This window comes from Hippocampus bargibanti, linkage group LG11, assembly GCF_051943395.1.
Source record: "Hippocampus bargibanti isolate YZ-2025 linkage group LG11, ASM5194339v1, whole genome shotgun sequence".
NCBI classification, from domain to species: Eukaryota; Metazoa; Chordata; class Actinopteri; order Syngnathiformes; family Syngnathidae; genus Hippocampus; species Hippocampus bargibanti.
In genome coordinates, this window is record NC_142744.1 from 21183520 (window position 1) to 21196094 (window position 12575).

General features: G+C 43.8%; 1 protein-coding gene across 2 annotated transcripts in view; it reads right to left on the reverse strand.

Annotated features, from left to right (window-relative positions):
- rock1 (Rho-associated, coiled-coil containing protein kinase 1) overlaps positions 1-12575 on the reverse strand; it is an 80737-nt gene that overhangs the window by 38041 nt on the left and 30121 nt on the right. For both annotated transcript variants that reach the window (XM_089007630.1, XM_089007631.1), the window contains exons 2-5: positions 11175-11256; positions 9301-9401; positions 1439-1576; positions 1165-1340 (exon numbers count right to left, since the gene is read on the reverse strand). In XM_089007630.1, the coding sequence (XP_088863756.1) occupies positions 1165-1340; positions 1439-1576; positions 9301-9401; positions 11175-11256 (497 nt within the window). The remainder of the gene's footprint in view (positions 1-1164; positions 1341-1438; positions 1577-9300; positions 9402-11174; positions 11257-12575) is intronic.

Here is a 12575-nt window from a genome sequence, read left to right on the forward strand (position 1 = left end):
TACCTATTCTTTCTTTCTGACATTTGTTGAATGACCACTGGGGGTACCCACAGTTAGTGAGTGCTCTCCTGATATGTTTTGACTCCTTTTCTCTACCTTCAATGCTTGTTGGTATTAGTTTAGCCCTATGTTGGAGGGTTCTGATAACTCCTAGTTTGTGTTGTAAAGGGTGGTTAGAAAAGGACCTGGGAACGGATTATTCTCATTTTAATGGTTTCCTCTGAGAAATTAATGTTTGGAATACACACTTTTCGCCTTACACACTTTCTGGGAACCAATTAAGTTTGTAAGCCAAGGTATCAATGTATCTCTTTAGGCAGTTTCCGGCAGATCACGACGAAACATAAAACTTCGGAAGGAAAACAAAGTTTTCAATTGCCGTTTCACTAAATTTGTTTCGTTAGCTATTTTAACAGATGTCTTATGTCGCACAGATCATGTAGCAATATGCCCCAATCGTAATAGACGTGCGCCGGTGCTGGCACCGTGAAATTACAAAGTTGAGCCAGTGGCTGTCAAAATGCGTAAATGGCGCAAGGGCGCAGCCCAGATGCATCCCTAGTTTTATAAAACATAACTGATAATTATACAATCATTACAAAGGTAGGACTCTGTATTGCTCAACACGTCGCCACTCTCTCGCACCGGCTCTCGTGAGGATAACAAAGCAGTTGCTTAAACTATTATTATAGTTAGTTATAATCACTTCAAAGGGAGTGCCAATTACTTTTGGAATTTGCAAAGAATTGATGATTAACAACAATGGGCTTGCTCCTCGTTTCCTACAAATAGCATCCTATGCAGTGGTGATGCTTTTGGTAAAAATAAAAAGGCACAACACTGGATTGATAAATTGGAGTACAATGGAATCCAAAACATTGTGACAGACACTGTGCCAAAATAACGGAAGATCATCATTAGTACTCATTAACAACATCAGGTCAGGCATTGTAATTCATTTGCGCTGCTTGCCCTCCATTAAAATCTTTCTTGATCTTTGAATATATGTTAGACTTTTAATGTCACAACCTGCTCACGCTGCAACTTAAACCAATGGCAACTCTTATTTTCTGTTCTTTACGATAAAAAAAATGCCTTGAAATGCTGTTGTTCACAATAATTTCTGTTGTTAATGAAAATTAAAAGACAAAGAGCTGTTGATACCTATGAATGAAGCCCATGGCATGGATACCATCCAGCGCCAGCACCACCTCGGCTGTATAAAAGCGAGCCCACTTCTCCGGGACGTCGTAATTGCTCATTAGATTGACCAAGTCCCCACCGGGCATGTATTCCATCACCATGTAGAGGTAGCGGTCATCTTGGAATGCAAAGAAAAGCTGAAAGAAGGACAACGTTTGAGTTTGTGTGAGATAATGATTATTTTTGCCATTGAGTGGTTACAAAAGAGTGATGATGTTAAGCAGTTGGGACCGACCTGCACCACCCAGGAGCTATTGGCAAAAGCCATGATGTCCCTCTCCTCCCAAAAGAAAGCAGAGTCTGACCGTTTGATCATCTCAAACTTGCTCAGCAACTTCATGGCATACACTTTGCATGTGGCTTTGTGCCTCACCTGGTGTAGATATATGGGGCGAAGTTTAAAATCACATTAAAAAAAAGGATACATTGAGGGACAATGTAAAATCATTTTTTCTGTGGCACTTCCAAAGTTGAACATGATGCATCAGAAGGGAACTCAAAACAAAACAACATTTTGCACCACAATTCTATGATTTATTTTCATGTTTGCGTTCTAAAACATGAAATTTTCTTAAACGGTTCAAACCAATTAAACTTCAAATTTTACAAATGTTCAACTCATTCAGAACATCCGATCCGATAGGTAATCCTCAGAAAATTTGAATATTGTTAAAAAGTTCATCATTGAAGTAATTCGATGTAAAAGGTGAAATGACTATATTCACAATATGCATTAGAAGACAATTCAAGCTTTTATTTGTTAAAATTCTGATGATTATGGCTTGCAGCCTCTGAAAACTGCAAAATCAGAGTCTCAAAAAATTTGAATATCACATGAAATAAACAGAAAAATGACTTTAAATAAATAACATGTTAGCCATCAGAAAAGTAAAATTATTTTGTACCATACATTTTCAATGGCGTTGAGGTCAGATCAGCTCGGCCGATCAGCTCTTTGGAGATGCTGATTTCATTTTCCAGCAGGACTTGGCACATTCTCACTCAGCTCAAAGTACCAAAGCCTGGTTCAATGACTATGGGATTCCTGTGCTTTATTGGCCAGCAAACTCAAATGACCTCAACCCCTTCAAAAATGTATGGGCAATCGTCAAGAGGAAGATGAGAAACGTGATACAGTGCTATGCAAAAGAGCAAAAGGCCGCTATTGAAGCAACTTGGACTTTCATAACACCTGAGCGGTGCCACAGCCTGCTAACATTCATATCAACTAATTTTTCTGTTTATTTTATGTGATATTCAAATGATTTTAGACTGATTTGACAGTTTTCATAAGCTGTAAGCCATAATAATCAAACTTCTAACAAATTAAAACTTGAAATATCTTGCAATGCATGTTATGAGTGTAAATAATATATTGAGTTCACCTTTTAAAGGACAACAGACACCTCCCAACATAGTTGTGTCCATAATTTGTTAAATCACTTCAAATGACCTGCTGACCACGTTTTACAAAGATTCCACCGCATATAGCTATATTTTTACTTTTTAAAATTTGCGCTGAATATTCAAGGAGTCTTGTTTTCGAGTTGATGACGATGCCAGAAGTGACGTGAATTTAGGAACCCCCTGAGGCACATGCAGCTGTAGCGCACCAGCCAGAGGGGAACGGGGAGCTAACCGGAGTTAGCGATTCACAGGTACATATATATATAAATTTTTTTTAAAAAAAAGTAGATTTTGGGTCAAAAAGGTTGGGCACCTCTCCATGAGTATTCACCTTACCGTGGTGGAGGGGTGTGTGTGTCCCAATGATCCTAGGAGCTAAGTTGTCAGGGGCTTTATGCCCCTGGCAGGGTCACCCATGGCAAACAGGTCCTTGGTGAGGGACCAGACAAAGTACGACTCAGAAGACCCCATATGAAGAGAAACATAAATGGATTTGGTTTTCCCTTGCCTGGACGCGGGTCACCGGGGCCCCTCTCTGGAGCCAGGCGATGTGGCTCGTTGGCGAGCGCCTGGTGGTCGAGCCTACACCCATGGGGCCCGGTCGGGCTCAGCCCCAAGAGGAAACGTGGGTCCCCGTTCTCAAGGGCTCACCACCCATGGGAGGGGCCAGAGGGGTCGGGTACATTGTGAGCTGGGCGGCAGCCAAAGGCGGGGACCCTGGCGGTCCGATCCTCGGCTGCAGAAGCTAGCACTTGGGGCGTGGAATGTCACCTCTCTTGCAGGGAAGGGGCCCGAGCTGGTGTACGAGGTCGAAAAGTTCCGACTAGACATAGTTGGGCTTGCCTCCACACACAGCCTGGGTTCTGGTACCAGCCCTCTCGAGAGGGGTTGGACTCTCTTCCACTCTGGAGTTGCCCACAGTGAGAGGAGAAGAGCAGGTGTCGGCATACTTATTGCCCGCCGGCTCGCCGCCTGTACGTTGGGATTCACCCCGGTCGACGAAAGGGTTGCTTCCCTCCGCCTTCGGGTGGGGGGGGACGGGTTCTGACTGTTGTTTGTGCATATGCACCAAATAGCCGTTCAGCGTACCCATCCTTTTTGGAGACCTTCGAGGGTGTGCTGGAGAGCACTCCTCCTGGGGACTCCCTTGTTCTGCTGGGTGATTTCAATGCTCATGTGGGCAATGACAGTGAGACATGGAGGGGCGTGATTGGGAGGAACGGCCCCCGCAATCAGAACCCGAGTGGCATTTTGTTACTGGACTTCTGTGCTCGACACAGATTGTCTATAACAAACACTTTACTCAAACATAAGGGTGTCCATATGTGCACGTGGCACCAGGAAACCCTTGGTCGCAGTTCGATGATTAACTTTGTAGTTGTATCATCAGATTTGCGGCCTCATGTTTTGGACACTCAAGTGAAGAGAGGGGCGGAGCTGTCAACTGATCACCACCTGGTGGTGAGTAGGCTCCCGTACTCACTGGTGGACACCAGTAGTAAGTCAAGCTGAAGAAGGAGTCCTATCAGGCCTATATGGCCTGTGGGACCCCTGAGACAGCTGACAGGTATCGATTAGCCAAGCGGAATGCAGCCTCAGTGGTCGCAGAAGCAAAAATCGGTGAGGCCAAGGAAGCCGACTTCCAGACCGCTTTGAGGAAATTCTGGTCCACCATCTGGCGTTTCAGGAGGGGAAAGCAGTGCACCACTAACACTGTGTACAGTGAGGATGGGGCGCTGCTGACCTCGACTCGGGACGTCGTGAACCGGTGGGCAGAGTACTTCGAAGACCTCCTCAACTCCATCAACACGCCTTCTTTGGAGGAAGCAGTGTCTGGGGACTCTGAGATGGCCTCTCCGATCTCTGTGGTTGAAGTCACCGATGTGGTTAAAAAGCTCCTCGGCAAGGTCCCAGGGGTGGATGAGATCCGCCCGGAGTTCCTAAAGGCTCTGGATGTTATGGGGCTGTGTTGGCTTACACGCTTCTGCAACACTGTGTGGTCATCGGGGAGGGTGCCTCTGGATTGGCAGACCGGGGTGTTGGTCAAGGGGGACCGGAGGGTGTGTTCCAACTACAGAGGGATCACACTCCTCAGCCCCCCTGGAAAGGTCTATTCAGGGGTTCTAGAGAGGCGGGTCCGTCGGGAAGTCGAGCCTCAGATTGCGGAGGAACAGTGTGGTTTTCGTCCCGACCGTGGAACAGTGGACCAGCTCTACACCCTCAGCAGGGTCCTCCAGAGTGCATGGTGATTCGCCCAACAAGTCTACATGTGCTTTGTGGACTTGGAGAAAGCGTTTGACCGTGTCCCTCATGGAGTTCTGTGGGGTGCTTCGGAAAAGTGGAGGAGTTTAAATATCTGGGAGTCCTGTTCACGAATGAGGGTGTGAGGGAGCGAGAGGTCAACAGGCGGATCGGTGCGGCGTCTGCTGTGATGCGGACTTTGTAACGATCTGTCGTGGTAGAGAAGGAGCTGAGCCAAAAAGCAAAGCTCTCAATTTACTGGTCGATCTACATTCCAACCCTCATCTATGGTCACGAGCTATGGGTGGTGACCGAAAGAACGAGATCCCGGATACAAGCGGCCGAAATGAGCTTTCTCCGTAGGGTGTCCGGGCTCTCCTTTAGAGATAAGGTGAGAAGCTTGGTCATCTGGGAGGGGCTCAGAGTCGACTTCAGGAGAGTGCGCCCCCAGCATGCTCCACTAACCATCGACGGTGCTGCAGTGGAGAGAGTGAGCAGCACCAAGTTCCTGGGAGTGCACATATCCAAAGACCTGTCCTGGAGCCACAACACGGCATCAATCACCAAGAGATCCCACCAGCGCATGTACTTCCTCCGCAAGCTTAAAATAGTTGGAGCCGCGACCCCCATCACGACCTCCTTCTACCGCGGTACCATCGAGAGCATCCTGACCAGCTGTATCACCGTGTGGTACGGCGCCTGCACCATGTCCTGCCGTAAGACTCTGCAGCGCATCGTGAGGACAGCTGAGAAGATCATCGGTGCCCCCCCCCCCCCCCCCCTTCAGGACATCTACAACACCCGCCTCACCCGCAGAGCCATCAGGATCACTGGCGATCCCACACACCCCTCCCACAGCCTCTTCAGCCTGCTGCTATCGGGTAGGAGACTGCAAAGTCTCCGAGCCAAGACCAGCAGGCTCAAGGACAGTTTCTGCCACCAGGCAGTCCGGAGACTCAATTCCCTCCCAGCCCTGCCCCTTCCCACTGCCACACTCGCCGAACTCTGAGTACACGCTAAATGCTGTACGATCATCCTGAACTCTATTTTTTTGTTCTTTCTCATTTTTTTTCTGCAAGACCTCACTTCAACCCTTTCTTGTTGTTTGTTTTTGCAATTACGACATTACGGCACTTTATGTACGTCACTTCCTCACTTTACATATGTCACTACCTCACTTTACATACGTCACGGCCTCACTTTCCAGACGACACTACCTCACTTTACATACAGAAATAACAAGTATTGTCTGTTGTCAATTGTATGTCTTTTAGCCACGTTATAAGTGCCTTGCATGTCTTGCACGCTGGGTCCGAGAGGACATTAATTTAATTTGTGCTGTCTGTCATGCATATTAGCACGTTGGACAATAAAGCTGACTTTGACTTGACTTTGAAATACAGATATGACGTCCAGTCACACTTGTCCTCTGTCCCTTCACCAACACATGCAACCATATCGACAGCTCTAGCTTGACATTGTGATTTATTTCCATCTGGATTCTCTCCTTTTTCTATTGCCATTCACTAACTCATTTCTGATTGTGTCTTGTGTTGTTTTTGGAACTTCAAAATCTGTGCTTGTTGGGGGGACACATTCATTTGATTGTCTTCTTCGTCAGTGCTGTCTGATCTTTCATGCCTCGTATTTTTAAAACTGGAGTATCAAATTTAATAGAGGTAACATCTGCGTTACGACCGGGTTCCGTTCCGACAAAACGGCCGTAAGTCAAACGGTCGTAAATCAAAAAGCATTCAAAACGGCTGACACGAGGATCACGTGATCATAACAAATGACGACACGCTGGCATCTCCTATACGACAGGATAGTATACAATGCCAATCTGTTGTTTTGAAAGCAACATTTTCTATTGACTACTATTATATACCAAAATGTTGACAGTTCATTTACAGTTCAGTTCTTCCCTCCCCCCGATTGTCACGTTCGGATTGACAGCTGGGGGCAGGGCCACGCCTCCCCGCTTCCTTCTTCAGGACAGCGGGTACAAAAAGGGGACGCTGTCAACTGGTATATGTACTTTGTATTACCCTGGACTTTCTATACCTTCGTCCGAGACCCCCCCCCCCCCCCCAGTTTTGAAAGGTGCTTATAAATGAAATGTATTATTATTATTATTATTATTATTATTATTATTCTGTTTCTGCACCACCGTGCAAGTTGCTTTTCGGCATTGTCGGGTTTCCCACTGCCCCCCCCCCCCCCACCCGGATGTTACCTGTACACAACACGATATACAGTAAAGTCTTGTTATATCGATATTTTTGGGAGTTAGAAAAAATGTCGATATAACCGTACTGTCGATATATCCGTCCTGCGCCGAACTGCATTAGGGGGGGGGGGGGGCAACACGTAAACGGGGGAGCTTTGATATGGCATGTCATTTTATCATTGGGTTCATGGATTGCATATCTAACATGCTTTTGTACAGTAGTGAAGTGAAAAATAAATGTGTGCATAAAATAAAAACGTCTTTACACTTTAATGACTATTTCACTTTAATGACTATTTCCTTTCAAAAATGCCACCAATACAAAATCCTCACGTTCTATTCACACGAAACCACGAAAAAAACAGTGATTGTTGCCAGCGATAAAGATATCTGAATGCTACACAATTAAATACAGTACAATTCAGGGGTGGGCACTCCTGGTCCTGGAGGGCCACCCTCCTGCATGTTTTCCAAGTCTCCCTGTGGAGGACCAGGAGTGCCCAGTACATGCATGAAAAACCAAAACTCCAACGTTTACATTACTTACGTTGATGAAGTATGTTTGGTCTGAAAACCGTGTTGCGTCCAAAAGCCACCATGAGAGGGCATCCAAGCACCATATAAGAAACGGAGGTGGCCTTTGTGCCTCTTTTTTTTGGGTGAGAGATGTTCCCCCAATGTTGCCTCAAAATGGCACATGTAATTCTTTAATCGATTGCAAACATGAATGCCATTGTTCTCGCCATTGTTGAAGATGGTAGAAAATGTCGTCTGCTACACATGAGCTGGCGTCTGCTACACGGGAGCTGGTCACGTAACAAACTCACGTGACCAAGTCGACCAATGGCGCGACCGATACAGATTTCGATAATGGTGGTTCTGTGTAGAAACCCCTAAGCAAATATCGATTCACCTTAAATATCTTTTGTATCGATATAAACATAGCAAAATGGCCGGCGGGAGATGAAAAAGAGTAAGTAACCGGATTATCGTAAAAACCACAAATCGTACTAATTATACATAAAAAGACTAGAAATGCGCACGGGAAATGAAAATAGTGTCGTAATAAGCAATATTGTCAATATAAACGATATCGATATAACGAGACTTTATTGTAATTGTAATATACAAAATGACTTACTGAATAAACATGCATTCTTTCAATGAAGAAAACACTTATCTTTAAAAATGACGTAGTATTTTGATGTTATTCTTAGTGTAACTTCCCAAAAATTAGCAATGATTTTCCTGAAAAACCCAAAACCATGATCCACTGGGAGCAACCATGTTGGAAATGACCAAAAAAACTTGAGCTTCCTGTAGAGCAGGTTTTGGGAAATTATGGCTCACTAGCCATATATGGCTCTTTTGATGATTGCATTTGGCTCGCCGATAAAACTAAATACATATTCTCGCTTTTTCGCTGTTTATTTCCTGTTTGGGCGGCAGTTGGCGGAAAGTGCAATTTTGATTGGATGATGCTGACCTATGGCCGTTGATGTCGGACCAGGTAAACGCCCCCTTTTAAATAAGCCTGACGGGTAAAAAAAATTACGAGTATCGTACACTTCAGGTTGAATGGATGGAAGGATTCGCCTTTCTGGGGAGAAAAAGTTCTGCCGTGATTCTAATTTACAATGAAACAGTTGAATATCAGTGGCACTTTGACAAGCCCCATGCTAACGTTAGCATCAATATACTTCTGTGAGAGACAGCAGAAAGCAAGCGTGCAAGCTAATAAGCAGTGTACAGGCTAGCTAGTGGTAAGTAGTTTTTCCTAGGGACCCTGCAAGTTGACTTTCATTCCAATCGTTAGGCTGGATTTTTTTTTTTTACCAATCATGAGGAACAGAAAACTCCTCATATTAATAGTGAGTATTATCACAAAGTTATTTTAAATAATATATTCTAACATTTTGTTGAAATCAAGTGCGTGCATGTTTGCATGCGTGCATGTGCGTGTGTCTCTCACTGAAAAACATTTCTAAATATTTTACTTTTATGGCTCTGTCAAAAATGTTCCCGACCCCTCCTGTAGAGGCATGATCATGCACCAGAGGGAAGAATAGTATAGTATATAGTATATAATCACATACAAAGGTTTTTTTTTCCATGAAAACATTCATCATGCTAGTGAGATAGGTCTCTGAAATCAGTGTATCAAATATAATATGAATGGCATTTTTGGGTTAATGAGATAAATAAGAATGGGAATTTACCAGCTGCACCTCCCCAAATGCACCTCTCCCAATGACTTTGACCACTTCATAATCTTCTGCTTTCATTCGTAGGTCACGAATTTTACTAATGGTATCCTTATCTGTGGAAAGAAAAACAATAGATGAATAATTTCAAGACATGTATTTGCACTTATTACATTGGGCTGCTGTGCTCGTTGCTCAATGATGTTAAATGACAGCTTGCATAATCTTTTATGATATTTTATTTTTTAAATTAATGATAGCGTGAAATGTACTGGAGATCACCAACATGGCACACTGGACACAATGTCCGGGAAAGGCAACGAGGTATTAGTTCAAGAAGGAAACACAGATGATAAGCAAACTGTTAGCTTACCTGGTCATAATAGTGGGGTGATAAACAATTGTCTTTTTTGTGTGAATAGCTTAAAAGATTTGTGTCCTTCAACAAGAGCTTCCCAATTGGCTATCGCTTCGATTTAGGTCACAGTAAAAAAAATCATGGCTTTGTCCGTGTTGACAACACATGAGGATTTACCCCCAAAAAATATTCACATTTTATTATAATCAGCCAGGATGGTATTCTCAGTAAGGGGAACTACCGGAATACCGTGAGTGCATCGCTCTGGGTAATTTTTGTTTTCTTCTTTTAAGAGATGTCCAAGAATCCGTCCTTTGTTGACTTGATTGTTAAAGAGAGGAAATGCAAATTTGATTATCTTTTTGGTATGCATGTTGTTGTTGGGTACAGAATAGTCATTTTAGGTCTGTTATTAATGGGAGCCAAATAAGCCATCCAAATTAAGCACATAAAAGTCTGAGCGATTGCACAAAAATATTTTTGAATTACTAACTTCCCACTACAGGTGAAATCCAAGCAGGTGTTGTCATTACTATGCTCCGAATGTGTTACGGAAAATTCATTTAACTGTAGAGAACAGGGCAATTAGGTTAGTGTGATGAAGGCGGAAAGAACAGGAAGCAAATTTAAATAGAAGACAGTCCCTTCGGCAACACAAGACACATCAGTCCATTTGTCCTTATCCATGAACGATGTTGCCACACACTTGAATGCTTACAACAGTGATGGCACAAAAAAGAATTGACGAGATAACCAACGACAGTTCTTGCCTAAAGGTTTGGAGACACTTAACAAGAAATTCAAAATCGGAAACGTCCTCTCCTGTTTAAAGGCCATAGAGAGGCCAAGGAATGGCCTTCACAATGAGGCAACTATGAGTGGTTGTTTCTGTAATTTTAGTCCTACAAGGTAGCTACAGGTGGGTTTTTAGTGCCGTTGTAGAAGGGATATTATAAGATTAATACATATCACGTGTTCAGTTGTGTGGCGAATTGACAGTGTTACCTTTATTCTAACAATTAATTAAAAAGGTGTAAGATATATAACTTTAATTTTACTTCTCAAAAATTAATACAAAATACTGTATCCTCATAAAATGTTTTGTTTTTCATGTAATATTCCACATTTCGGCCCCTGAATTTTGTTGTTAGACATTGAGGATTTTATTGAACTGATTATGGGGGGAAAAGGTAACATGTTTGGTGCGAGTTTCTATAAGCAATACAGAAACCCCCGAAGTAACACGCTAATAATTTAGTGGTTTACCAAAGGTTGCTAATATGATATAAAAATAGTCATTACGTGTTTGCCGGCACAAAAAAACAGCATTAGGCATCATGTGGGTCATGTCACCAACCATTAATGAAAGCCCCTTTGTTGGGCACACGAAGCAGCAGACATCTATTGTGTCCAAGCTTACACCAAGGCGGTGACCCCAAAACAGCCTTCAATTTCTGAGGCTAAAACACTTCATAAATGTACAGGCAGTGCTTGTGACATGCCAATGGATTAAAGATGGAATACCACGCACATCTATTCAAGAAGTTGTCAATACTCTTGTTTTTCCTCAGGGCAGGAAAGTCCAGGTCGTACACCAGCGCATCCAGGCCGTCCTGCAAGGCAGAAGAGGAGGGTTAGCAGGCAGTGGAGAGCAACATGATGAAGGAAGAGCGTTAACGGCAAAAACATAATTGGTTGGTTAAATGTGATAAGTTAGACAACACTAACTTCCATATGATTTCCATCTTCACATAACTGCATACAGTATCATTTGCTAAATAGACATAAATTGAAGCATGTATATGTTTGCTACATATGAGGGTGAGTGACCCAAAAAGATTCGTCCTTCTAAGTCCCTCACTGCAGCAATGTTTTCTCCCGAAAGAGGAGTGTGTAAAAAGAAATTGACAACTTTGTCAGACGAGTACAGGTTTGCTTTCAATGAAATGGTGGACATATGGAACACATGTTGGGAAAGCCAAAAATTGACGAAAAATTGACATGAAATAGCTGAAAGTCTGGTGAATGGTCTTCCATAAACTGAATAATGTGTGGTTGTAATTTGAAATGCATACCTTTTTAATCAAAGCCAAAACAGCGGCTGGAGAACGGCCGAGAGAGGCAGCCCCCTCCCACCCCGCTGTCAACTCGCAAGTGACAGGAGCATAGAGGTGGTTTCGGTGTTCGAAAAAAAAAAAAAAAAAAAAAAAAAAAATCGCTTTTCGAACAGGGTCCTGGAACGAATTATGGTCGAGAACCGAGGTACCACTGTACAGGTAACATCCGATTTACGACCGGCGCGAGTTACGACCACCAGACCTTTTTTTTTTTTAATTCTACGACTGCCACCGCTATGGCAACGCTGTTGACCTCTGCAGCGTGTTTGCGATGCATTTGGTAGAATAAAGGCTCGAGATGGTCCTTCTTTTTTAGATCTGTCACGTTACGAACGAGGCAGAGAGCGAAATTGAATGCTTGGATCCCCAAGCAAGCAACAGGTTCATGTAGGATGATTTATTAAGAGACAACACAAAGCGCTGGTCCCAAAAAGAGGACCAAGGGAATATCAATCAAAAATAAAGAATACCGAAAATGATGAGTGGGGGAGGGGGTGCAAAGCGAAACCCTACCCGCATACTACGGCAATGGCGAAAAGCAACTTGCACACAGTGGTGCAGAAAAGGAACAATGCCAAAAGATAATACTACTTAGGGGATTTGGGAGGAGGGGCATCGGACCGAGCACCGAAGATATAGAAAGTCTAGGGCAGTAGTTCTTAATCTAGTTGGAGGCACAGAACCCCACCAGTTTCATATGCTCATTCACCGAACCCTTCTTCCAATGACTGTGCCTACTAACTGCGGACAAGACTTAGGGGTGGACCTCTGTGGCGGAGGATCCACCAAACCCCTGAGACCGACTCACCGAACCC